The sequence below is a fragment of the Armigeres subalbatus genome, chromosome 3 (assembly GCF_024139115.2).
Source record: "Armigeres subalbatus isolate Guangzhou_Male chromosome 3, GZ_Asu_2, whole genome shotgun sequence".
Lineage (NCBI taxonomy): Eukaryota > Metazoa > Arthropoda > Insecta > Diptera > Culicidae > Armigeres > Armigeres subalbatus.
In genome coordinates this window covers 173,276,199-173,303,106 of record NC_085141.1, presented here as the reverse complement: position 1 = coordinate 173,303,106, position 26,908 = coordinate 173,276,199, and the positions used below count along the sequence as shown (strand labels likewise).

At 38.5% G+C, this 26,908-nt stretch overlaps 1 protein-coding gene across 1 annotated transcript in view; it reads left to right on the top strand.

The window, feature by feature from the left end:
• LOC134225100 (atrial natriuretic peptide receptor 1) overlaps positions 1-21,740 on the top strand; it is a 187,217-nt gene extending 165,477 nt beyond the window's left edge. The window contains 5 exon segments of the mRNA XM_062704883.1: positions 10,548-10,715; positions 10,813-10,958; positions 11,023-11,215; positions 19,528-19,702; positions 19,770-21,740. Coding sequence (XP_062560867.1) covers positions 10,548-10,715; positions 10,813-10,958; positions 11,023-11,215; positions 19,528-19,702; positions 19,770-20,308 — 1,221 coding nt within the window. The 3' untranslated portion in view covers positions 20,309-21,740.
• Positions 21,741-26,908: the final 5,168 nt, after the last annotated feature.

The following is a 26,908-nucleotide window of genomic DNA, read 5'->3' as shown; positions in this document are numbered from 1 at the left end:
TTTCTATGTTGTTGATGTACTTATATGCTTTTAGAGCTTGATGGGAAGCGTTGGGGAAACGGAATTTTCATACAAATTTTCAACTGCGCGTGCTACCTCAAATTAGATCCAAATTAGCTAAAAATTTAGGAGGATTATTAAAATGGCAAATGCAATCGTTTAAGCATCGGGGGGGCAAAAAAGTCAAAATTTTAATTACTTTAATGAGCATCGCTGAAATGTTAACTATGTGAACATATAGTTTCTTATCTTTCTTTTCCGGGGTTATTAAATAAACAACTTTTTTTCCTTTTCAAAATGGAAGCTACATTCTTATCTAATACCAGCCGCCATTCACGAGTTAAGTCTTTCATTCATTTTTTAACCATTCTTTATGAATCAAATGCAATAAATGAATATTCTTCATGTTCTTTTTTTAAACCTAATTTCAAAGGCTCAAATGCGGAGAACCACAACGGAGCCGAAATAATTAAATTCAACATTTGGCTTGCAAATATTACTGCTTCGCAAGTGTTAAACACACTAGTAATTTTTAGCAACATCTCCCTGATCAATTTAATTTAATAATTCCTACACTTTTTGGATTCAATTGTAAATTATCAAAATTCGTAGAAATTAATCCATATAGGTAGGGTAAGACGGTATAATATGCCTCCTAAGGCAACTCCGTGATATCTTTTTACTTTTCAACGCAATTTATGCAAACTGTGTGTTATTTGGTAGTCCAGGAAGTCGCAAATGTATTGCCCGTGAGTAGTCATATAAAAATATTACAGATAACACGTAATAATGCTTTTTTGAAAAGTCGTGAAAAAATTGTTTTCAAAAGGTGCCTGGGCAATACGCCCCACCTTAGCCAAAGACGTTCCATAGTTCTTCATTAGTATTTCATCAATCCCATAATAAAAAGGTTACAAATCCTTATGCGCGTGACATTAAAACAGCAACATAAGTCCATTTAATCAGGTCTGAAATACATTTCAATAGTTTCCATATAATTTGGAAGCAACTGCTGCAAGCTCGCCGCGCTTGTGTCCAGTTGGTAAGGGCATATCGTCCTGCCTATACTGGGGCGTATTGACCAGAGAAACATATTTTCGAAAAACGTTACATTTTTGAAGATGGAAGCAATTTTATATTACATTAACCCCTGATAGAAGTTAATAGGTTGCCCAAATGAGTGCTCCAGTGCAAGTTTTGCGGACAGTATGCTAGAGTTGCTCCAGAATGTTGAGCAAACAAACATTGAAAGTTACATCAAAACTGTAACTTTTTGTATTTTTCTATTATTTTTATTACGTAATACAAAAATACTCCCATATTCACATAGGATGATGGTTTTACAAATATTTATAGGTACCAACTGATTTTGACCCTTAGTTAGTTATAGTTTTCTAGAAATCCAAGTGGGGCGTTTTGGCCAGGTGGGGCGCATTATACCGTCTTACCCTATATGGGAATTTACAAATTGATTGTTTGAATTCGAAAAATGATGGGATTCCGATATTTACAAAACGTTTTCTGAAAACCTAAAGATTTTTTGATACATTTCCACGAATATTATTATCAAACATTTTTACCTACCTCGTGGCTGAGTTGTATTCTCAGTTTGGTCTAGGAAATTGTTAGGTTGAATGTTTTCTCGGCATTTCTATGTGGGATGGTTTAACAAAGATATTTGTGTAGTTTTGACAAATATTAGCGGGGCTTAATCATTAGTAAAGCTTTTCGAAATTACGCTGCTGATCATTGATCATCTAGATTCTTTCCCTTGGATTGATGAATGAAAGTGAAGCTCATTGATCACTTCAAAGTCTGGTGGTTGTACCAAGAGTCATGAAAATAAGTGTCTTTTTAAAGGCAGGAGTGTGATTTTCGTTTATTGGTTAACTATTCTGAACTGTTTTGTTTTTATTAGATTCATCTATTCAGCACGATTTTTCTGACTAAAAATCCAAACTATTGAAAAACGTTCACAAACTACGTCCAGATTTTGTAGTTGCGTTTTTGCGCAAATAATAAAGAAGCTTCATGTAAAAACTGGAATATTTCAAATGTTGACACACCTACTAGCTAGATAAATCACCAACAAATTATTTTCATATTGGTGGCCAGTTTTGTTTTCCGTGTAAGAGTGCGCTACAAAACCGTTCCCATTTTTTTAAATAGGAAAGGAATTTGTATTCTCTCATGCGTTATGAAAAGTTTTTTTAAAAGTGATTATAGAATCAGTCCCGTGCTGAACTTTAAATTCACCACATGTTTGTCCACTCCCATCTTCAATAGGTAAAATACGACATACCACTTTTCATACAGTGCTAAAACTGAAGTAGATTGTATAGCATAAATAGTCGGGGTTCTTCCAAAACACACCAAGCGCCAACAAAAAATCATCTATTTTTCTGCCCAAGCTTTCGTTTAGTGGATTTTATTGATCGCAAATCGTATCGTATATCCCCCAATCGCATAACTGAGGATATCATACATCAAATATAGACACCCTGTACAACAAAGCCACAAATCGTACACGTTTCCAAAGGTGTACGATTTGTGGCTTTGTTATACAGGTTGCCTGCAAATTATCCGTAGGGGAAGGTGGGGAAGACTTGATCCCCGGGGAGACTTGATCACTCCTGTTTTATCGAGAACTAAAGTAGTTTTGTTCTAGCGTATTTTTTAGTATAGATTCTCTAAACAAATGACCTTTATTTGGTGAGTTATTTTTTGGATTGACAATGTTTTGACCTTCCTAAAGATTTTTTTATTGGCCACGCAAAATTTGAACAACTTTTCATAACAATGATCAAATGCTTTCGTTTTTTTCACAGCAACAAGCCATAAATATGCTTTATGATCTGTACTGATGAAAATGTCAACACTGCATCAAAGTTTTAGGATATTTGGATTTAAAGTTATTGCCTCAATATGGGGACACTTGATCCCCCATTAGTCATCCATACAAAAATTTGGCGAAAAAATTCAAAAAAATATAAATCTGTTCTCAGGTTTCTAATTTTTTGTAGATTTGACAGATTTGATGAAGGGTTGGCAAGAAAAAAAAATATTGCGTAGATATCATAGAAAGGAGATCAAGTCTCCCCAAATTTTCAAATTGCATGTGCTGTCGAATTCAATAACAAAAATCGTTCATGTATAAGCATAGCAATTCGAAAATTCCGCGTATTTTGAAAGAAAAATATTTTAAAAATCTGAGGGCACCTTTCTAATTTTATCAAAGCAAGTTCTTGGAGAGCGATCAATTTCCCCCGAATATTTTAAAAGTCGATTTTTAGAGTGCTGTCAATCGATTTTGTATCAATAACAATACATTTTTTTTCAACGCGATCGAAGGATCAGGATACAGGGGTCTTTTTGAAGTGAACAAATCCATATCTTACGATATCCATAAGCCTTCCAGAAGGTGTAATGGATATAATTGTATTCATATTGATGCTTTAAGTATCGAAAAGAGCTTCTAAGCAGCCGTAGATCTGAAGACCCGAACTCAAGGACAGTTTGGATTGCCCAGAATATCCCATAACTATCTTACCATATCAGTTGACCTCCCGCGAAGTGTAATGGATATAATTGAACGGATATTGAAGCTTCAAATACAGAAAAAAAGCTTCTAAGCAGAATATCTCAAAATTATCTCACCATATCCGTTGACCTCCCGGGAGGTGTAATGGGTATAATTGAATGCATATAGAAGCTTTGAGTACCGAAAAGAGCTTCTAAGCAGCTGTAGATATTAAGTCCCGAACTCAAGAACAGTTTGGATTGCCCAGAATATCTCAAAACTATCCTTCGATATCCTTTGTCCTCCCTGGAAGCTCACTATGGGAATCAGGTGGCAGAAAATAAAAATACAGACTTTCTCCGATTCGTAATTCAAGTTGACCTACTGAATGTTAATGTTTTGGAGCATCAAACCCCAAAATATCAGCACTCTAAGCCATATGGTTATCAAGATATAGTCTACAGAACCAGACACTTTTCAGTTCTTGAAAATCAATACATTATTCAACTGCCAATATCTTCGACTACAGTAGCTTTTTCGAACTCTTCAAAAGTTTCTGGGAAGCTTGTTTCGTGGACTTTCGAAGAACGGATAGCTTGTGGGGAAAATATGAAGTAAAACATCCAAATACGACCCGACGAAAAAAAAAAAAAAATTTCCATACAAAAGTTTCATACAAAAAAAAAGTTTCTAAAGTTTCGCTAGCGACTACCCCTACGTCTTTCTTTGGTCCTCCCAGTGGGCTTTAAAACAAAATCCATATGCTTATGGCTGCAAATCTGCGACTCTGATCATTTTTTCGAAAAAAGTCATTAATTTTGAAACATTGAATACATATGGGTATTCCTAAAATACACGGCAGACTGCGAAGGGCTGGATACAGATTTTATACGTATGTCAAAAGAGCACCAAGAACAGTTAAAATAGAGAGAGTAGATAACGCGGAAAGCGCCGTAGGCTTCGTGGTAGGCCGTGTACACGACAGCTTATGCTATATGATACTCCATTAGGCGCATTCTCACCAAGAGGATGCAACTCATTATCTATCAAGTATCAAGTAAATAAATATGAAAAAAGACAACGAAGAGTTAATACACCGGTTCTGGAACATTCTGATCGCGATAAACTGCCAAGAGCCAGTTATTCCTGAAAAGCTAGACAGTTATTGTAAAGCAACCTACCGGTTATATTTGCAGCTGTATGATTGGTGTAAAATTCCTGCTACGGTGCATAAAGTCCTTGCCCATGCTAGGGATATAATAATTTATTCACCAGCACCACTTGGAATGTTGGCTGAAGAAGCAGCTGAGCGTCAACATAAAGCACTTAAAAAGTCGGACTCATCATGCCAGGAAAGCTTTAAGAGGATAATTTACATGACGTTTTCATTCGTGCCATGAACTCGTCGGATCCTTTGATAACATCCCTCAACTTAGGCAACCGACTTCAAAATAAATCTAGTCTGGAATATCCAGAAGTTGTTCAAAGTTTTTTAGTGACTGAAAGTTCCTGCAGATTCGAGTACAGAGAAAAATGCCCTAGCAAATATTTTAATCGATCTTGAAGAAATAAATGATGATTTTGTTGAGGATGTTCATGTACATTAAATAAATGATGCTGCAGTATACTTGTACATCTTGAAGCTTTCATTACATGAAGTTCGTATAGCTTCATAGAGCTTTATATTGTATTCCTTTACTTGATTTGAGGGTTAAGAGTCTGAACCATTTTGCAGAATCCTTCAAAGACAACTTGTTGCGCTTGTAGATGCAAAAGGCCTGTATTCCGCAGAGTCCTTGGGCAACTTAGAACATATGTACAACTCAATACACACAAAACAATATACAATTTATTAGTTCGAACTCTACAGGTATGTGCTTCAATAAAATGCATATCTATAGACTGTTGTGTACACGTGATGTTTGTAGATAAAAGGGATATATTCCATGGAGATTAAAGGGCTGTATTCCAGGAAGTTTGGAGACCTTAGAAGCAATAACGGCCTGCAAAACAAGTATTTCACATATTTTAGACATTAATCTACGTGTAAGTGTGAAATATTGCTGAAATGAAATGAAAATATTTTCAGCCACCTACTTGTATGGAGACGCCCCATAGTGGGGATGTGTAATGGATATAATTGAAGCTTTCAGTACTGAAAAACGATTTTCTTGCGGCTGTAGATTTCCAGTCCTGAACTCAAGGAATGTTTGGATGGCCTAGGACGTCCAAAGAAGTTAAAAAAAAAGTTTATTGTACATCACAGTAACTCAACTGATATGTCGATATGAATACAAATCTTATTTTAACAATACAATCCGCTGCCAATACACCTAAAATTTTCTCTTTCGTAACTTCACCGTGTTCATGACATTCTATAGGTTGTCGTAGGGCCTTGATCGTAGGGCCTTGATCGCCCGATAAAGCATCAAGGAGAGGAAAATACATGATTTTTTAAAATAATTCATTTTGAAAAATGGATTATATTTCGCTTGCCTTAAACGTAGCAAATGCATTCTTTCAAAGAAGGGATCATATCTCCCTTTGCATTGAACCGAGCAAATAGGAAACGGTTTGGTACATAATCATAGCTCATCCCGTAAAAAAACAAAGCAATGAAAAGCATTTCTAGATTAACATTTGAAAAAGGGGCGTAACAGCTAAAAATTATTCTTCTGATTCTTCGTCCACATATAGCCATGTATGGTAGACGAAGAATCAGAAGGAACAAATTTTGGCTGTTACGCCCTTTCAAATGTTGGTCTAGATTTGACTTGTTTTTTCAGCAGTGTGCACGCATGTTAGCAAAAAAAAAACGACAAGATTGGTGCTGCATTTCTCTGTTTTGCGATGAGATGAATATATGTTCAGTGAGATGGAAAACGGAACAGTTTCCCTATCGCTTAACGAAGTTTGAAATTAGAATAACTTTAGAAAAACAATTTCTGTTATGATAACATATTTTAGTCTTCATATGTACTTGATACTTTCTTAACCAATAACTAGACAATAACTTATAATGTTATTAGATCAGAGTTTGTTATTGGTATGCTATTATTTTGTTCTTCACCTCTGCTCGGGTTGTCTTCAGTGGTGCGAATTCTCAATCTCAGTGACTGAAATTTGTGGATATTGATACCAGAGTGTATTATATATAGAGTGAAGCCGCAAAGAGTGAAGCCAAATCTACCTATTGAACTGTCAAACCGTCTACCTATCGAGCAAAGTAAACAAATGATTGTTGGTAAGGCGGAAGTATTGTTATCGCCTGATGATTATTATGGCGAATTAAAACTCATGAATTGAAATGTATTAGATTTGTTCTAGAAACAGCTTCAAAACTTCAATACACCCCCAATAAAGTTGCAACAAGAAACTCACGTGTTTGCACCTGTAGGTGACTTTGGTTATCGAGATAAAAGCTTTAAGTGATCACCCCGTGAAGTCACTTGAAGGTTGAACAAAAATGAAAGTTTTCAACATAATAACAAGAGCATCGTTCAGAATAAGAGTAAGAAGATCCTCTTTGCAAACTCTATATATAATCGACTGATTGATACCTATTGCCTCTTCACACTCACTCTGTAGCAGTGAAAACTGAAAATGGTTAGCAGCAACAAAAGATAAAGTGAACAAAAGACTTCTTTTCCATTGCACACGCAGCCCGCAGTTTTTTTTTTTTTTACTAATTTTTTTTGCTAATTATCTACCACATCCATTCATCTCTTAGCCTAGTTGTTCCGTTTTTTCTAAACACTATCATTTTTATTTGCTATTTTATTTTTTTGGTTATTATTATTACATTTCAATTGCCTCTGGCAGTTAAATTTTTCCTCTGGTTGAATTGAACCATGTAGGAATTCACAATGTTTTCAACTTAAAACTAATCTTAACCTATTTTATACTAAGGGTACAAAGAGTTAATCGTTGCAATAGAAGATTGCAACGATTTTTGTCTAAATTGGAAATTATTTTGTTGGACATTTGTTGCAATGTTTCAACATTAGAAATTCTATGAAGTTCATTGGTACTATACCACAGAGGCAACTTCAGAATCATTTTCAGAATTTTATTTTGAATCCTCTAAAAGTGCCTTCTTTCTGGTATTGTAGCAACTAGTCCATATTTAGACCAGCATACAACATGGCAGGTCTAAAAATTTGTTTGTAAATCAAAAGTTTGTTCTTAAGACAAAGTTTTGATTTTCTGTTTATAAGTGGATATAGACACTTAATATATTTGTTACATTTGGCCTGAAGGCCTTCAATGTGATTTTTAAAGTTAATTTTAATCTAGCAGAAGTCCTAAATATTTAGCTTCATAGACCAATTAATTGGAACCCCATTCATAGTGACAATATGTCTGCTAGAAGGTTTCAAATAAGAAGCTCTCGGCTTATGTGGGAAAATTATAAGCTGAGTTTTGGAAGCATTCGGGAAATTTTCCATTTTGCAAGTAAGTGGAGAAAATATCCAAACTTTTTGCAATCTACTACTAATGACATGAAGGCTTCGCCCTTTGGCTGAAAGGCCCGTGTCATCTGCAAACAAAGATTTTGACACCCTGGTGGTAAATCAGGTAAGTCAAGAAGTAAAAATGTTATACAATATGGGCCCCAGTATGCTGCCTTTGGGGACACTAGCCCTTACAGGTAATCTATCAGATTTAGTATTCTGATAGTTTACCTGCAGTGAGCGATCTGATAAATAATTTTGGATCAGTTTAGAAAATTAATATTCATCAATTTTACAATCAAACCTTCATGCCAAACACTGTCAAATGTTTTCTCTATATCAAGAAGAGCAACTCCATTCGAATATCCTTCAGATTTGTTGAGAATTAAGTTCGTAACTCTTAATAACTGATGAGTGGTTGAATGCCCATGGCGAAAACAAATTGCTCATCAGCAAAAATAGAATTGTCATTAATGATGAACCATCATTCTATTTAAAATAATCTTTTCAAACAGTTTACTTATTGAAGAAAGCAAACTGATTGGGCGATAAATTAGAAGCCTCAGCTGGATTTTGTCGGCTTCAAATAAAGAACAACTGGCGTTTTTCCATTTATCTGGGAGTACAATTGAAAACATTTTGTTAAATAAATTAACCAAAAGGAAGAAAGAGCTCTCAGGAAGTTTTTTTGATAAGTATGAAAATACCATCATCACCCAGGGCTTTCCATATTTTAAATTTTCTAGTAATAGATCTCACTTCATCCAAATTAGTTCCCAACGAAGGGTCAAAACATTATCTTGATCGAGAATGTCTTTGAAGCTTCGATGTAATTCTGATCCTCAATTGGACTAGTGAGACCTAGACTAAAATTATGGGCACTCTCGAACTGCTGAGCAAGTTTTTTGAGCCTTTTCGCCATTCGTTAATAAAATTTTATTTCCCTCTTTAAGCGCTGGAATTGGCTTGGGGTTTTTAAGAATTTTCGTTAATTTCCAAAAGGGTTTCGAACTGGTCCAACAGGACATTAATTTCAGTTGGTATTTCTCAGAATAGCGAAACGTTTTTAATTTCATTTGCAAGTCTCGCCAAACAACTTTCAACGCGCCCGGATCGCGAGTTCTTTGGTATTGCCTTCGCCTCCATTTTAAAGACGGATCAGTAGCTGAAGATCGTCGTCAATAATAATGGAGTTGAATTTAATTTCACATTTAGGAATTGCAATGCCTCTGGCTTCGACAATTAAATTTATCAAAGAATACGAGAGCATTATCAATATCACTTTTGGTATCGGAAGGAATATCAACATCAAAATTCCTATCGATATACGTTTTGATCTCAAATCCCAATCAGCCCTATGATAAATGGTAAGTAGAGCTGATTGGATTATAAATATTCTTGTGAGATTTCAAATGTCACAGGAAGGTGATCAAGTCAAAGTCAGCATGAGTTACCAATTGGCCCACAGCTGACTTGAATCCATTAAAACCAAATCAATTGTCGAAGGATTTCAGTGGATGAAAACAAGTTGGTCCATTGGAATATTGAATAGTATAATATCCGCAGAACGATACTTCAAATAAAATATTGCCGTTGGAATTGCTTTGAGCATTATTCCATGAACGGTGTTTGGCATTGAAGTCACCAATTACGAAGAATTTTGATTTGTTGCGAGTCAGAATTTGAAGATCAACTTTCAACAAATTTCTTTTGCTGCCCATTACATTGAAAAGGCAAATAGGCTGCAATGAAGGAAAATTGACAAAATTTGTTTCAACAGAAACTCCCAAGGTTTCAAAAACTTTGGTTTCAAACAGAAGAAAATAATTTATGTTTGATACGTCTATTAATGACAATGGTGACCTACAGGCGCTGTCAGACGATCATTCTGTAGATAAAATAATTTGGATCTCGTTTAATGGAGAGTCCTGGTTTAAATGGGTTTCAGTTATAATGGCAATATGCATATTATAAACTGTTAGAAGTGAATATTCATCTTCCTTACCTTTAGAGAGCAGGCATTCCAATTTAGAACTTTCACACAATTATTTAGATTCATTAAAGAGCAGGTCCGATAACAATTTTTGTGTGTACTTTATACCAACCTGAACAGCTTCCAGGGTGGTATTGCTGGTTTGCCATCAATCATGTGATGCAATTGTTCGGATTAAAAATCAAAATCGGAAGCAGATCATGCTACCTGAATCAACAGCATGACCATTATTTTCCGTTGGGTTGTAGGTATAAACCACATTTGAGAAGAAATTTTGTCTGTGATGTTTGCAGCACGTAGGTACATTCGAAAAAATTGGAATTTACTGAAGTGCTTGCTACCCAAGTTGACGAGCAGGCAAAATTTGTTTGTGAATTGTGGTGGTGAATTGCTCGACCGGTAACTGGTTTCAGAAATTTGAGCGTTGAAAATTTCTACCCGTCGAATCTGGGATCCTATTGGAATTTCCCGTCATCAATTTTGCAGAATTCAAAACTTTTGCGTGAAGGCTTCCCAGAAATTGGATTATGATTTGCCCCCCCAATTTGCACATTTAAATTTATTGGAATCTTCTCTCCAGGAAATAAAACTAGTCAAAAACGGACTGATGGTCTATCCACCATTCAGACCCAAATAGACGACAATGTGGTTCCGCAACATCTTTTTGGCACTCAGATGCTGGTCAGAAGACCCGATGGAACGCCCAGATTTCAACACGCTGAAAACAACTATTAGGAAAATCAACAAGTAGGTTGCACTTGCTCTCTGCTAACGCTGCAAGATCAAAGGCAGTTCTCACCATTACCCACTGATTTCTTTTCATCTTAATTACTTGGACCTTCCAGGAAAACGAATCTGGTAATATATTCAATAACTTACAATCTCATGAGCAGTATGCAAATAACCTGGAGGCACTAGTGGAGGAGCGCACGCAAAGCTATTTCGAGGAGAAGCGCAAATGTGAAGAACTCCTATACCAGCTTCTGCCAAGGTAAGTGAAGCAAGCACATAGATACATTTTCCACGGCAATTAACGCAGCAGTCACCTTCATAAGGTCTGTGGCAGCGCAGCTGATAATGGGCAAATCTGTGATAGCCGAAACCTATGATCAAGTAACTATTTATTTCAGTGATATTGTTGGTTTTACGTCCATTTCCGCTCAAAGCACACCGATGCAGGTGGTAGACCTGCTCAACGATCTCTACACCTGTTTCGATTCCATCGTGGAAAACTTTGACGTGTACAAGGTGAGTTGCTGGTGGTATCTGAATTCGTCAGCATTATCTCTAAATTTTTTTGCGCATAATCACCTGTCTTAATTATTTCTTTATTTACTTCATGAAATTTCTTGTTTTATTCAAATGCTCATTCTGAGCAATTTCAAGGTTGTTTCAATGAACGGTGTCAGGGAACAATTAGATTTTACTTCCGACCAAACGGGTCCAACCTGGGTGCTGGTATAGCAAATCTTCACCTGCGGGAGCACAAGATGATGGCTTTGGGGGAGTTGATATAGCAACTAGGACGAATCCATACCTGGTTCGCTGGGCACAAAAGTATTCGTGATGCAGCCTCGAATGCAAAAATGGTAACTTGGCTTAGAAACCTCGCTTGCAGTTGAATAACTGTAGCCCTATATCCAGTATGTCCCAAAAAAAGACAAATGACGAATAGTCATGGTGATCAACCCTGAAATGAAAGATAAACCTGTTGCAAACCATTATTGTAGAACAAACCCACTTTCTAAAAAAATCGTTTAGAGGTCGCGCGTCGATTTTGAAATGAGCAGAAAAATAAGCAAAAATCATCAAAATTTTGATAAATTGGGCACCATTCGTTTATGTATTTTTAAATCTAAGCATGACAATTGTATGAATCTACAAAAGATGCCCTTAATTTTTCTGGCAGATGTTCAAGATTCTTTTTTTATAACAGTTGAGTTTCAAAACCTTAAACTGGTATATTACTATGTTCTATTTTCAGATTTGAACCACGAATGAATAATCGAAAGCAAAACCCGAAATAGTATTCAATTGCGTGTATGAACTGCGTCAATTCGCTGAAAATTCACTACGGTGCTTTCGTTGCAGCAACAAATTTATTTAATTCTTGAAATTTTTGAGAAACAACACTTCTTCGTCGTTTTAACGGCGTTGAAGTTATTTTAAAAATACGTTTTGCATGTAATCAAAGAATATATATTTATGATTAAAATTAAAAAAAAATCGATTTTGTTTTACAATGATTTTTTTTCGCTCGTATTTTCGATCGTGGTGACCAATTGCCCCAATTCTCTTGCAACAACTTTTCAAAGGCAAATCCAGAATAAATCAAAGAAAATCACATGATAATTAATATACGTCTGTACAATGCATCCTTTGAAAGAAGGGATCATATGTAACAGTGTAAAACAAAATCCAGTGTACTAAGTTTATACCATAACCATAGTTATTATATCTGTATGTCCTCACGAAATAATGGTTAATACGTAAAATGTTCAGCAGCATAAGCATACAGCAAATGTCTGAATATGGAGACCATATGGTAATTTTGCCTTCGGCAATGATTCATCTGGTGATTAAATTGCCGTTCTTACATATAATTGTCCCATGTTACCTTGTGATGAAAAATCTTTAACTCGTGAATAATGAAGGAATCGTTTGATGATAATGGAAGGAAAAATCCGTTTACATAAGTAGTGACCCGTTTTAATGTTACCTACGCACATAACATTCCAAAGATATGGTAAAATCTCCAAATAAAATAGTTTTGCTCTTGAGCACTTACAGTCTTGACGCGAGTTTCCGTCTTTTGTAATTTATGTATGTGACGATCTTACTACTGACCCAAAAAACAAGGTTAAGACATGGTATGGCAACTTTAGTAAGAAAGGCAGAACTGAATTAAATTTTGTAAGAGTCTACCCATGTTCCTTAACACGGTGAATGATTTGGTATCGATTTTTAATTTAAAAACAAAACAATTTAAAGCATCTCTGATGAGTGCAAGTGCATATTACTTATAAACAATTGCGTTATATTATGAATGTAGGGAAGCTCCGGGAAATCGATGATTGACCCAGCTGGCTAATACTGCCAAACGACGCAATTTCGCGCTAAATAACTTTTGTACCAGCAAATGGCACCTACCATCTCAGAATCGAATTAAACGTTATTGGGCATAAGATATGGTAATACTATAACCGAAAATCTGCATACTTGACGTTTTTCAAAAAATGTAGTGAGAGGATCTAATTATCAATCGTGTTTCTATTGTTTCAGAAATTATAAAACTAGTCAAAAACGGACCTGATGGTTATCCACCATTCAGACCCAAAATAGACGTTACCTCGTACGAGGACGTCAACAACATCATGGTCAGATGCTGGTCAGAAGACCCGATGGAACGCCCAGATTTCAACACGCTGAAAACAACTATTAGGAAAATCAACAATGGGTTACTTGCTCTCTGCTAACGCTTGCAAAGATCAAGGCCATTACCCATCTAATACCCATTCTATTCTTGCGCATTCAGGGCTCGAATCTGGTAATATATTAGATAACAGCCACTGGGAACGTATGGAGCAGTATGACATAAATAACCTGGGAGGCACTTACTAGTATTGGAGGAGCATACGCAAACGTTGTCTATGTTTACCGAGGAGAAGCGCAAATGTGAAGAACTCCTATACCAGCTTCTGCCAAGGTAAGTGAGCAGCAACATATTTTCCACGCCAATTTACCCTTATTGAATTACACGATCCATACATTCGACAGGTCTGTGGCAGCGCAGCTGATAATGGGCAAATCTGTGATAGCCAAAACCTACATTCAGTAACTATGGTTATTTCAAAGTGATATTGTTGGTTTACGTCCGTTTTTCCGCTCAAAAGCACACCGATGCGGTGAGCCAGACCACTCAACGATCTCTACACCTGTTTCGATTCCATCGTGGAAAACTTTGACGTGTACAAGGTGAGTTGCTGGTGGCTGCGTCACATTATCTCTAAATTGTACATAATCACCTGTCAATTAATTATTCTATATTTACTTCATGAAATTCTATTCAAAATCTCGCAATTTCCAAGGTTTCATAATTTTATTTGAAACAAAAAATGCATCGCTTACCTGATACCTGATACCATTTGTACATACGCGCAAAAAACGACCGCAGTGTATTCAAATTTATTATCGTGAGTAGCTCCAAACGATTAGTGAAATTGTTATTTGGATACGCATTTATTCTCATTGACATACTTTGTCAAATATGGATATTAGAACTAATGATCTTACCCCCAAGCGGTGCGGTATGACCTAAGTGTCCCAATGTAAAATATTTTTTCATATGATGTAAAAATGAGATTTCAAGAAGCAATTAAACTTGATGTCACATTCAATGCGAACCCCGGACCAACCTGGGAATACTTCACCTGCGGGAGCTTTGGCTTTGGGGGAGTTGATATCAACTAGGACGAATCCATACCTGGTTCGCTGGGCATAAAGAAATATCATCATTTGAGCACTGCATGGTAGTGCTGACATGCTGAACAATGTTAACAGCTTAGAAACCTCGCAGTTGATAACTGTGGAAGTGCCTATCCAGTAGGGTGCCCCAAAAAAAATCGTTCAACCCTGAAATGAAAGATAAACCTGTCTGCATAATTTTTGTACAGACAACCGACTTTCCTAAAAAATCGACACATTTGGGACGTTCGCATAGAATTCGATTTGAAAAATAAGCATTTTAAGAGTTAAAAATTAAATATTGGGTCCAACATTTCACAAGGGCGTATTTTTTGAGGTCACCCATATCAATGTTTTATATATTTTTATTGTGATATTTTATGCAGTATAACTCCCCATACAATTTAGCAGATCCTACAAAAGATTGCCCTTAATTTTCTGGCAGATGCTAGATTCTTTTTTTATAACAGTAGGTGAATTGTCAAACCGGCTTAACCTTCTGTCTGTGCTCAAACGATAACTTACGTTGTCTGTGCTCATGGGTCAATCATTGACCTTCCCCAATAATTGATAATGCCAACAGTTCCGTTTTATCTTCTGTTTGGTCCGATTAGTTTGGATTTTAGGGGCTGTTTCGAAACATGTAATTTGAAAATGCATCTTTCAAGGTACGTAACCAAAAGATTGACTATTGTTAGGCGGGCACATCGCTTGGGGAGGGTTTTTAGTGAACATTTAGGGTACAAAAACAGAGATTTTCATCAGATTGTTTTACTTATATCCGAAAATCTCTACCCATTTTGACTGCACCTTTTTAAAAGGTTATGCAGGAAAGGCGTGATAACTTTGGCATGAGGCGGAGATGAAGTTAAGAACTTGTGCCAGGTGGTATATTTAAATTCATTATTTTAGACTACTCAGAAATATTCCGATATATAGAATTCTCACTCTCAGTGTAAATATTCTTATCATCTGGAATTACAAATTTAAAATTTGTTATAAAATGGCGTCTTGATCAAAGATCGTCTAGTGGGAATGGACTGTTTAGTGACGGAAGTAATAATTGGGAATTTTACAAATAGGCGGCAAATTGGCTAATCTTTGGTTACGCATGTAATTGACCCAAGGCAGCCTTAGTTCAGGGTCAGGGTTTCTTGAATGACCTAAAACATATTCTGCTTGAACACATTCTATTATTTGCAGCATCGCTGGAGCAGTTGAATGCAAAGAAAACTTTTGATGAACTCTACCACAACATTCATGATTACCAAAATGCTGCAAACCAAAATACATCAGATCATCACATGCAACAAAATACTCAAATATAACAGCTTATTAGCGCCGCATCTTGGAAGAAGTGCGCTCATTATATTGAGCACCGCTTTGTAAGTCCTGGACATCCTGACCAATGTTGCCGATTTGCCGAATACAACTTAGTTTGTAGGTATGAGGGATCTCAAGCTAAAGCAATAATATTTCAAATATGCAAGAATATTGCAGAGTACACTAAGCGCCGCCTATTTGTAAATTTCCTAATTATTTATTCCGTCACATGACAGTCCATTTCCCACCAGACGAACTTTGTTAAAGACGTCATCTTTAAATTTCAAATTTGTGCTATATAAGAATTGTTACACTGAGGAGAATTCCATATATCGGAATTACTTGAGTAGTCTAAAATAACGAATTCAAATATACCATACCTAACGACCAAGCTCTAAACTAATCAATACCTCATGTCAAAGCATACGCCTTCCTGCATAACGTTCTTGAAAAAGCGCATTTTAAATTAGTCAGGATTTTCAGATAAAAGTAAAATAAGCATGAAAAATCACTGTTTTTGCTGTTCCTTTTTTACAAACCCCTCCCCGCAGTCTTTTCCCGCCCACCTATGATCAATGTTTGGTAACGACCTGAAAGATGATTGATGCTTTCAAACAGCCTAAAATCAAAATTGGCCAAACATTAAAAAAGTTATATACTTCAATTTGGGGTTAATTTGACCTCAGAGCACAGACAACGTAAGTTTTTTTTAAAAAAGTACACTGTAGCGCATATTTTCAAGATTTTTCAAGCGAATTTGCACCTAGGAGACAGATCTCGGCGAGTTTTACCAAACTACCAAAAATTAGGAGAATCGGTTGAAAACTAAAAAATGGCAGCCACTCTAAAGTGGCCTGGGGTCCATATTGACCCCCAGAGCACAAGACAAAAGGTTAAACTGGTATATTACTATGTTCTATTTTCAGATTTGAACCACGAATGAATCACGAGATTAAAAAATAGTTTTCAATTGTTTTGGTGTATGAATGCGTCAATTCGCTTTGCAACTACGGTGCTTTTCTTTGCAGTAACAAATTTATTTAATTCTCGAAATTATTTGGTCACAAAGTAGAACCTCCTTCGTCGTTTTAACGGCGTTGAAGTTATTTTCATGTTTGCATGCATGTAATCATAGAATATATATTCATATTCATAGAAAATTCGAAGAATTTAAAATACTAAGTTTATACCATAAGCATAGTTATTACGATATCTGTATGGTAAGACGGTATAAGATGCCCCCCTAAGGCAACGCCTTGATAACTTTTTTGCTTTTCAACGCTATTTATGCAAACTTTGTATTTATTTGGTAGTGCAGGAAGTCACAAATGTATCGCCGTGAGTAGTCACATAAAAATATTACAGATAACACGTAATAAAGCTTTTTGAAAAGTCGTGGAAAAATGAAATTTAAAAGTGCCTGCAATACGCCCCACCTCAACAAAAATCATTTGATAGCCCTTCATTAGTATTTTATCAATCCCATAATAAAAAAGGCTACAAATCCTTATGCGCTTGACATTAAAAACCAACAAAGGTCCAACCAAGCAGGTATAATGTCCAATGTTCAGCAAACAAACATTAAAGTTACATCAAAACTGTGACTTTTTTGTATTTTGCAAATATTTTCATTAAGTAATACAAAAATATATCCATATTCACATAGGATGATGGTTTTTACAATTATTTATAGGTACCAACTGAATTTGACCATAGTTAGTTATAGTTTTCTAGAAATCAAAGGGGGCGTTTTGGCCAGGTGGGGCGCATTATACCGTCTTACCCTATGTCCTCACGAGGGGGGAAATGTTCAGCCGCATAAGCATAACAGCATATGGAGACGCATGGTACATTTGTGCAATGATTCATCTGGTGATTAAATTGCCGTTCTACACATAATTGTCCCATGCTACCTTTGATGAAAAAATCTTAACTCGTGAATAATGAAGTTGTCGTTTGATGATAATGGAGAATGAAAACCGTTTACATAAGTAGTGACCCATTTTATGTCCTGGAAAAATGTAACCTACGCACATAACATTCCAAAAATAAAGGTAAAATTTTCGGATTCAATAAATGTCAAAAAATCTCGATCATACTGATAATATTCACATTTCAAAAAGTGGTGATATTCTGCTGCCGGAAAACTCATGAGGCAAAACGCCTTAGCTGGCAGCTCCTAGGAACAAAGCACCACGCGTCGGCGAATCAACATTCTGGTATGGATAGTGGGTGGAGACGCAAGTACATTGTAGGTTAGTGCCACTAGGGCATTTTGCCTCGCCAAAATGTTAGATGCTTCTTCAAATGTGGAAATTTTCGGTTTTTCCGACCTTCCATACACTACTTTGAAACTTTTTCGCCTAACCTACATAATTTTAGATCTAGTTTTGTTACGGACATCTTAATGACGGTAAATATGAGGGAAACCACAAAAGGCTTTTTGCCTCGGGGGTGCGTTTTGGGGCATCTTCCCCTAATTGACCTTTCCCGTAAAAAAAAAAAAATTTTTTTTCACTCAATCGTTTCTTTGGCTTATTTAAGGTCAACTTTCTCAAAGAACCCATATTTTTTACGCATCTAAGAATTTTTTTTTTATTTTAAGACAAAAATGAAAAAAGCTGTTTTTTTTTTCAAGATTGGCCCGCTTTTGAACGAACATCGGGTGATTTTTTCAGGCCGGCTCACACGTGCAGCCCTTTTTCTATTTTTGTTTTCGCTTTTAAAAGTTAGCTGCAAATGCATAGGCTGCAAAAAATATGAGTTCTTTGGGAAAGTTGACCCTCAATAAGCCAAAGAATCGACTGAGACAATAAAACGAGATACAATTTTTGACGGGAAAGATCAATTCAAAATAGTTTGATGCAGATGTTTTGGGATCTCCAAATTGTTCTGGAGTTCAGATCAATTGGTCTACCATGTCAACTGCCCAAGTATTGAACCGAAAGCAACTCATCGTGTCCATACAGTCCCACAAGCACTTATCTAGTTCTAATGAACAATTTGGAAAACCTAGAACATTTGCATGAAACTATTTTGAACTATATATAACACGCAAGGGCTGCTGGGACTTACATGGGCATGCTAAGTAGATATCGATTATACCAGGGGTAGTTGACCTGGTAGACCAATTGATCTGTACTCCAGAACAATTTGGAGAACCTAAAACATCTGCATCAAACTATTTTGAACTTCATATAATACGCAAGGGTTCTAAGACTTTGTGTGGACATGATGGGTTGATTTTCGTTATGAAATACTTCTGAATCTATAAATTTTCCTCACGATGAAGTTGGTAGAACGAAATTTTCTACAATCTTTATGACAGCATCCGTACGCCATCAGATATTGCAAAAAAAAATGAATATCCTTGGGAAAATAACAAACTAGCAATTTACAGAAAATGGATAAGATAACCGTCACAAAATCCGAACACAGCCAGCACATTATTTTCACACTGTGGTGGATTTGTTTCTCTGCCCTTTCTATACGGTATACTATTCAGATTCATCTTTATTAATCTATCATTTCAAATGCCAAGGGCTGGATATTGGAACACGTCGTTCTGTTTGACGCATTGTATTCTAGAAAATTTCAATCGTTTCATTACATATCCATATGAACTACATCGAGTCCACCAGGAAATTAGAATCTTTAAACTTGTCGGACCTATGTCTATTTCTTAAAGTTCTATGAAAACAACAAATCAGTATAAGATCCGTTGAAGCATATTCGACTCATTTGGGTTTAATTTATTTAATACTATGTTGCAGGTTGAAACCATAGGTGACGCTTACATGGTTGTGTCAGGATTGCCCGTTCGTAACGGGAATCTTCACGCTAGGGAAATCTCTCGACTAGCCCTGGCACTACTGTCCGCCGTGCATAAATTCTCAATCCGCCACAGACCAAACGAACAACTCAAATTGAGGATAGGTTTACATAGTGGTAAGTTCAAATATTGATTGGTCGCAATTAAACTTCTGTAGGAAACATAACATTTTGTTGCTTGCAGGTCCATGCGTAGCGGGGGTGGTAGGATTAAAAATGCCTCGTTACTGTCTATTTGGGGACACCGTCAATACGGCCTCCCGGATGGAGTCCAACGGAGAACCACTCAAGATTCACATCAGTCAAACCACGAAAGCTCTCCTTGACACCTTTGGTACGTTTGAAGTCAAGGAGCGTGGTCTAGTGCCGATGAAGGGCAAAGGTGAAATGCTGACGTACTGGTTGAATGGAGAGAAAGCGGTCGCTTTGCCGACCAGCTTCAAGTCAAACAAATTTTCCGATGGCGCGACTCCGGACAGCGGGCCTTTGGCTTTATTAAATGGAGCTCCGCCCACCGGCATTCTCAACAACAATAATAACAGCAACATGTACAGCCTGAATAATGCCGGAGGCGGTCCCAACAAGAAGCTCAACAGCGTGTCATACAATTTCATCAAATCGGGCAGCACCAAGAATATTCTTAACTCCAAAGGTCGACGTAGTCTTGGGGGCGAGGACACGATTCGGAGTGTGACACAACCTCTGCTAACACAAATCAATTGATATTCACCCCTTCTTAGAGAGTAGAACTGACAGACATGTAATTAAATGAGTTACAAAACCACACAAAAGTAACAAGTACCTATACGTTATCAGCAGGATTAGATAATGAATCAACGGAACACAGGAACGACAGCACAAAAGGCAATACGAGTAGTTCTTCTCTCACATAATTGGTACACATGTGACCGGTAATATGAATTTAATGAATGTACATGAAATATACCAAAATCTGTCTAAAAGCGTGTTAGATGACCCTTCGAAAGTTTATGTACTTACTACACATTTGTGATCTATTACTTAGTCATGTAACAGTACACGTGTAAGTTCTTAATTTAGTGAAGAGTTTTAGGTTTTTTATATACGATCAGAACATCTACTCGTACAGAAATGCGAATCTACTCAGTAGACTGGGCCTGGAAACAAAAAGTCGTCGAATTCTACGGGGCACAGCTTTTACTTTGTCTAAGAAAATTTTTATCTAAAAAATTAGGCTCAATTAGATGTTGGCACATTAAACATGTAGTGCATTTTGAATGGGGTTCTCATGGGAAGTTCAGCTAAAATATATGAGAAAATACTCATCCGTTAGTCTTTCGCTTTAAAAAATTATTTGAATCGCCCGCTTGTGCCCAAATCGGCAAAACATTCATTTGACTTGCCAATGAACAGTTCCACCAAAACTTCCACTATGAATTAGTTTTGGAAAGACTTAATAGGAGTTAGATTGTGTAATTTGAAATTTATTGATTACCATGAAGATCATTCACATCTAATTGAATGTGGTATTTTGTATCTTTACTAAGGAGACTTTTAGCCCTAGGCTGGCTCGTCTACGGATAGTGCATTTAAATATGTTCAAGCGCACGACACCACACGTCGCAAGCATGTTTTCAAAGCAATCATTTGAGTACACAATCCAACTCCTAACACATTAAAAAAAAATAATTGAAAACTTATTCAATTATAATTTAATGTTCTGTGGAATTCGTATTGGACATGTAAACTGCATTTCCTACCAATTTGAGCGCATTCGGCTTTATAAACTGATTTCCCAGGCGAAAGAGATTTATTTTCCCATATATTTGACTGAAACATTTCTATGAACTTTAAATCAAATGCCTGTGTTTAGGCAACAACCGACTGAGTTGATATTTATAGTGAAATATTATTTTACTCAAAGGGCAGAGAGGTGTCCCGTAGAATTTGAACGCTTTTTTTTCTTCCCATTCGACTACACAGACAAGTGTACAGGAAACGAAGTCGCCAAATCTTATACTAAATAAATCACATTTAAAAAACAACTTGAGAAAATATCCCAAAAAATAATATCAAAACTACTTTGTGAGATTGTGGACGAGATGGTGATTCAGATAAAATAAAAATAAAATGCATGTGTAGAAACTTATGTATCTGGCAAATCGAAAACGAGAAACCATTTTTATTTATTTTGTATCACAGTCCTTTTTAGCCTTTCTCGTACACTTCTTTCTTCATCTTCTTCAATGGCTCTACATTCCAACTATAACTTGGCCTGCTGTTCAGCTTAGTGTTCTATTAGCTTTTCTGCAGCTATTAACTGAAAGCTTTGTTAGGCATAGGACAATTGCAAGAATAGGTATCTTGTATGGCAAGTACAATGGATAGACACTATGCCCAAGGATAATGTGACCAGCAAGCGTCCTGCGAAACGCGGGACGGCTATCTGGATTGCGTCGGTGACTTGAAAATGGATCCTCCAAAATTGCATTTCGCATAGATTTTGGCCAAAAAAATTAGAAACATATTTGTAAGGCTGTATGAATTGTAATAAATTAGTAAATCGAAGAAATGCAGGTCACATTACCCAAGGAGCCGACCTCGCCATCTCCGGATTGGCGATCATCCGCCTTTACTCACAAGGCTAACTGGTCACTCCAAGCGAACTTTGATTAGTTCAATAAATGTATTGAAGGTAACCACTTCCTCCGGTGGGTTTTGAATCCACGACCCCAAACTGCTATCCCTACTAAGCAACGAATGACCTCCGTCGTCCTCCGCAGTGCAGGGTTTGGGTTTGTAGGCGAGGTGCACAGCGAGCAAACAGGATCGATCAGGTGGAGGACGATTTGCGGACTCTCCACAGACTGCGTGGCTGGTGACGTGCAGCCATGGACCGAGCTGAACGGAGTAGACTTTTATGTACTGCACAGGCCATTCTGGCCTTAGTCTGGTAATAAATAAATAAAATACTCCGTATAGTCCGTCAATCTATTCAGAATCACCCTCTCTAAGTTGGTGGCAGCTCCTGAACATATATGGAGCGGCAAGAATAGTGTGCTTAAGGAACAGGTTAGACATACAATCTGGACCTGGTGCCTGGACTAGCCATGTTCACTGACTCGTACGGTGTTCCATTCCGATGCGTCATGATTCGGGAACAAACTTGGCTTACATCTCCGGGGATTTCTCAGGAGGTGTGCTGTTGATCAGAGATGCATCCTGAACAGAACATGAGCCAAGAGCGTGCCTTAGTGTTCTTAGTTTTGAAATCTGAACACAGTTCAGTGTGCACTGGGTTGGTACGCAAGCAAAATGATCATGGTAACTAAGATTCCTTAGGTTTGGAACTATGCAAACACATACGAGCATGCTTGATTTCTATCCGTTAGACGCCCAGGATACAAGTTGCTAGGTTAGGTCAGTGCTCTTGAACAGTGTGCAGTGTTCAGAACGTTTTGAACACGAACACGCGTTCTCGTGTTCAGATGCATCTATGCTGTTGGTCCTAACCATCACTATCCTGTATGCATCCCCCATGGAGTATTATTGGCCATCCTACAGCTCTTCAAAGCAGGCTCTAATCTTCTTCTTATTGGCATTACATCCCCACACTAGGACAGAGCCGCCTCGCAGCTTAGTGTTCATTAAGCACTTCCACAGTTATTAACTGCGAGGTTTCTAAGCCAAGTTACCATTTTGCATTCGTATATCATGAGGTTAACACGATGATACTTTTATGCCCAGGGAAGTCGAGACAATTTGCAAGCCCAAAATTGCCTAGACCGGCACCGGGAATCGAACCCAGCCACCCTCAGCATGGTCTTGCTTTGTAGCCGAGCGTCTTACCGCACGGCTAAGGAGGGCCCCACTCTAATACTACATTCGATTTCGTAGTTCAGAGCTCTGTTCGATGTTTGGAACACCCGGCGTCTTTCTAGCCTATCCACTGCGGTTCTAGCACGTTGCAACCTTCTTTTAGCTCTAAGACATGTTCTGCGAAGATCAGCTATCGTGCCACCTGTGCATCGGTTTGCGGTTACCAGTTGGCATAGTCCTCCTGGGCATTGTCACGTAACATGCTCGTGTTAGGACATCGGATAACTCATGATCACCACTAAGGCCTAGAATCTGATTCCCTCCCCTCCCTCCTGGATGGGGTACCTCCCGCAAGTCCAGATGGTCGCTATTCCGGACTTATCCGCAACCCAACTGCTATGTTTAGCAGGGATGTCGGACAACAAGGCAACATCAGTCTTATTATCGTGCACCGACTGTTGTAACAGTGCTTGCCCTGCCTCGCAGTGGTTTATATTTAGTTGAGCTACTTGTATGACCGAACCCGTCTGGAGGACGGACAGGCCTGCCCACAGGATGGGTATTTGTTGTCTGTGTCACGACCACTGATCAAACACCTCGGTGCGGCCTGGCAGGTGTGAGCCTTGTGGTCTTCAGCTCCCCACCTTCGGCAAATCCGACTCCGATCAGGACCTTTGCAGTCATATTACTGATGTCCGTAATCGAAGCACTTGAATCGCTGTATCTGCGACGTGATGTTGCTAAGGCTTCATTTGTATCTGACCTTCTCTGCCGTCATACGCATATATGTCCCATGTTTGATGGGATTCCCTATATATATGAAACAAATATGCGTTGAACGGCAGTTCTGCTCTCAAACGTTGACTGTTGTAGTTTACTCCGTCTTATAAATATTGATATTCGTCGTCGTGATCTTCGTTCTCACAATTTTATTCGTCTTCCTATGTCCCGTACAAATTTTGGCCAAAATAAACCAATCAGTAGTATGTGTAGAACTTTCAATCGTTGTTATAGTGTATTCGATTTTCATTTGTCTCGTTTTACATTGAAGAAGAACTATAGTAGATATTTGTGATATTTAGACGTAGTAATAATGTATTAAGATTGTATTATAAAATCTAGTGCTTGTCATCATTTATTTATTACCAGACTAAGGCCGGAGTGGCCTGTGCTGCACATAAAAGTCTTCTCCATTCAGCTCGGTCTATGGCTGCACTTCGCCAACCACGCAGTCTGCGAAGAGTCCGCAAATCGTCCTCCATCTGATCGATCCACCTTGCCCGCTGTGCACCCCGCCTTCTTGTTCCCATCGGATCGTTGTCGAGAACCATTTTCACCGGATTACTGTCCGACATTCTGGCGACGTGCCCGGCCCACCGCAGTCTTCCGATTTTCGCGGTGTGAACGATGGATGGTTCTCCCAATAGCTGATGCAACTCGTGGTTCATTCGTCTCCTCCACGTACCGTCCGCCATCTGCACCCCACCATAGATAGTACGCAACACTTTCCTTTCGAAAACTCCCAGTGCGCGTTGGTCCTCCACGAGCATCGTCGAGGTCTCGTATCCGTAGAGAACTACCGGTCTAATAAGCGTTTTATAGATAGTCAGTTTGGTACGGCGGCGAACTCTATTCGATCGTAGCGTCTTGCGGAGTCCAAAGTACGTACGATTTCCGGTGTTGAACTTAATCTAGAATTAAAAAAACACCTAAATAAAGATTTAAAAAAAAAAGTCCGATTTCCAGCCACTATGCGTCTCCGAATTTCTCTGCTGATATCGTTATCGGCGGTCACCAGTGAGCCCAAGTACACGAATTCTTCTACCACCTCGATTTCGTCACCACCGATAGAAACTCGTGGTGGGTGGCTTACATTGACCTCTCTCGGCCCTCTTCCTATCATGTACTTCGTCTTCAACGTATTGATGACTAGTCCAATCCGTTTAGCTTCGCTTTTCAGTCTGATGTAGGCTTCCTCCATCCTCTCAAAATTACATGCCATGATATGTCGTCGGTGAAAGCAAATAACTGGACGGACTACGTGAAAATCGTACCACTCGTGTCAATCCCTGCGCTTCGTATTACTCCCTCCAAAGCGATGTTGAATAGCAGACACGAAAGACCATCACCTTGCCGTAATCCTCTACGCGTTTCGATGGGACTCGAGAATGCCCCTGAAACTCGAACTATGCACATCACCCACTCCATCGTCGCCTTGATCAGCCGTATCAGTTTATCCGGAAATCCGTTTTCGTGCATTAGCTGCCATAGCTGGTCCCGATCGATTGTATCATATGCGGCTTTGAAGTCAATAAATAGATGATGTGTGGGCACGTTGTTTTCATTTATTTAGTTAACATCTAAACAGATAACACTGAATCAACAATTTGACGCCACAATGCACGGTTCGAGGCCGCATCTCTCCATCCTCGGATACGCCCCACGCTCGCCAAGTCGTTTTGCACCTGGTCTGCCCATCTCGCTCGCTGTGCTCCACGCCGTCTCGTACCTGCCGGATCGGAAGCGAACACCATCTTTGCAGGGTTGCTGTCCGGCATTCTTGCAACATGTCCTGCCCATCGTACCCTTCCGGCTTTAGCTACCTTCTGGATACTGGGTTCGCCGTAGAGTTGGGCGAGCTCATGGTTCATTCTTCGCCGCCACACACCGTCTTTTTGCACGCAGCCAAAGATGGTCCTAAGCATCCGTCTCTCGAATACTCCGAGTGCTTGCAAGTCCTCCTCGAGCATTGTCCATGTTTCATGTCCGTAGAGGATAACCGGTCTTATAAGCGTCTTGTACATGGCACATTTGGTGCGGTGGTGAATCTTTTTCGACCGCAGTTTTTTCTGGAGCCCATAGTAGGCCCGACTTCCACAGATGATGCGTCTTCGTATTTCACGACTAACGTTGTTGTCAGCCGTTAGCAAGGATCCGAGGTAGACGAATTTCTCGACCACCTCGAAGGTATCCCCGTCTATCGTAACACTGCTTCCCAGGCGGGCCCTGTCGCGCTCGGTTCCGCCCATAAGCATGTACTTTGTCTTTGACGCATTCACCACCAGTTCAACTTTTGTTGCTTCACGTTTCAGGCGGGTGTACAGTTCTGGCACCTTTGCAAATGTTCGGCCGACAATGTCCATGTCATCCGCGAAGCAAATAAATTGACTGGATCTGTTAAAATCGTACCCGGCTGTTACACCCGGCTCTCCGCATGACACCTTCTAGCGCAATGTTGAACAACAGGCACGAAAGTCCATCACCTTGTCTTAGTCCCCGGCGCGATTCGAACGAACTGGAGTGTTCGCCCGAAATCTTCACACAGTTTTGCACACCATCCACCGTTGCTTTGATCAGTCTGGTAAGCTTCCCAGGGAAGCTTTTCTCGTCCATAATTTTCCATAGCTCTACGCGGTATATACTGTCGTATGCCACCTTGAAATCAACGAACAGATGGTGCGTTGGGACCTGGTATTCACGGCATTTTTGAAGGATTTACGTACAGTAAAGATCTGGTCCGTTGTC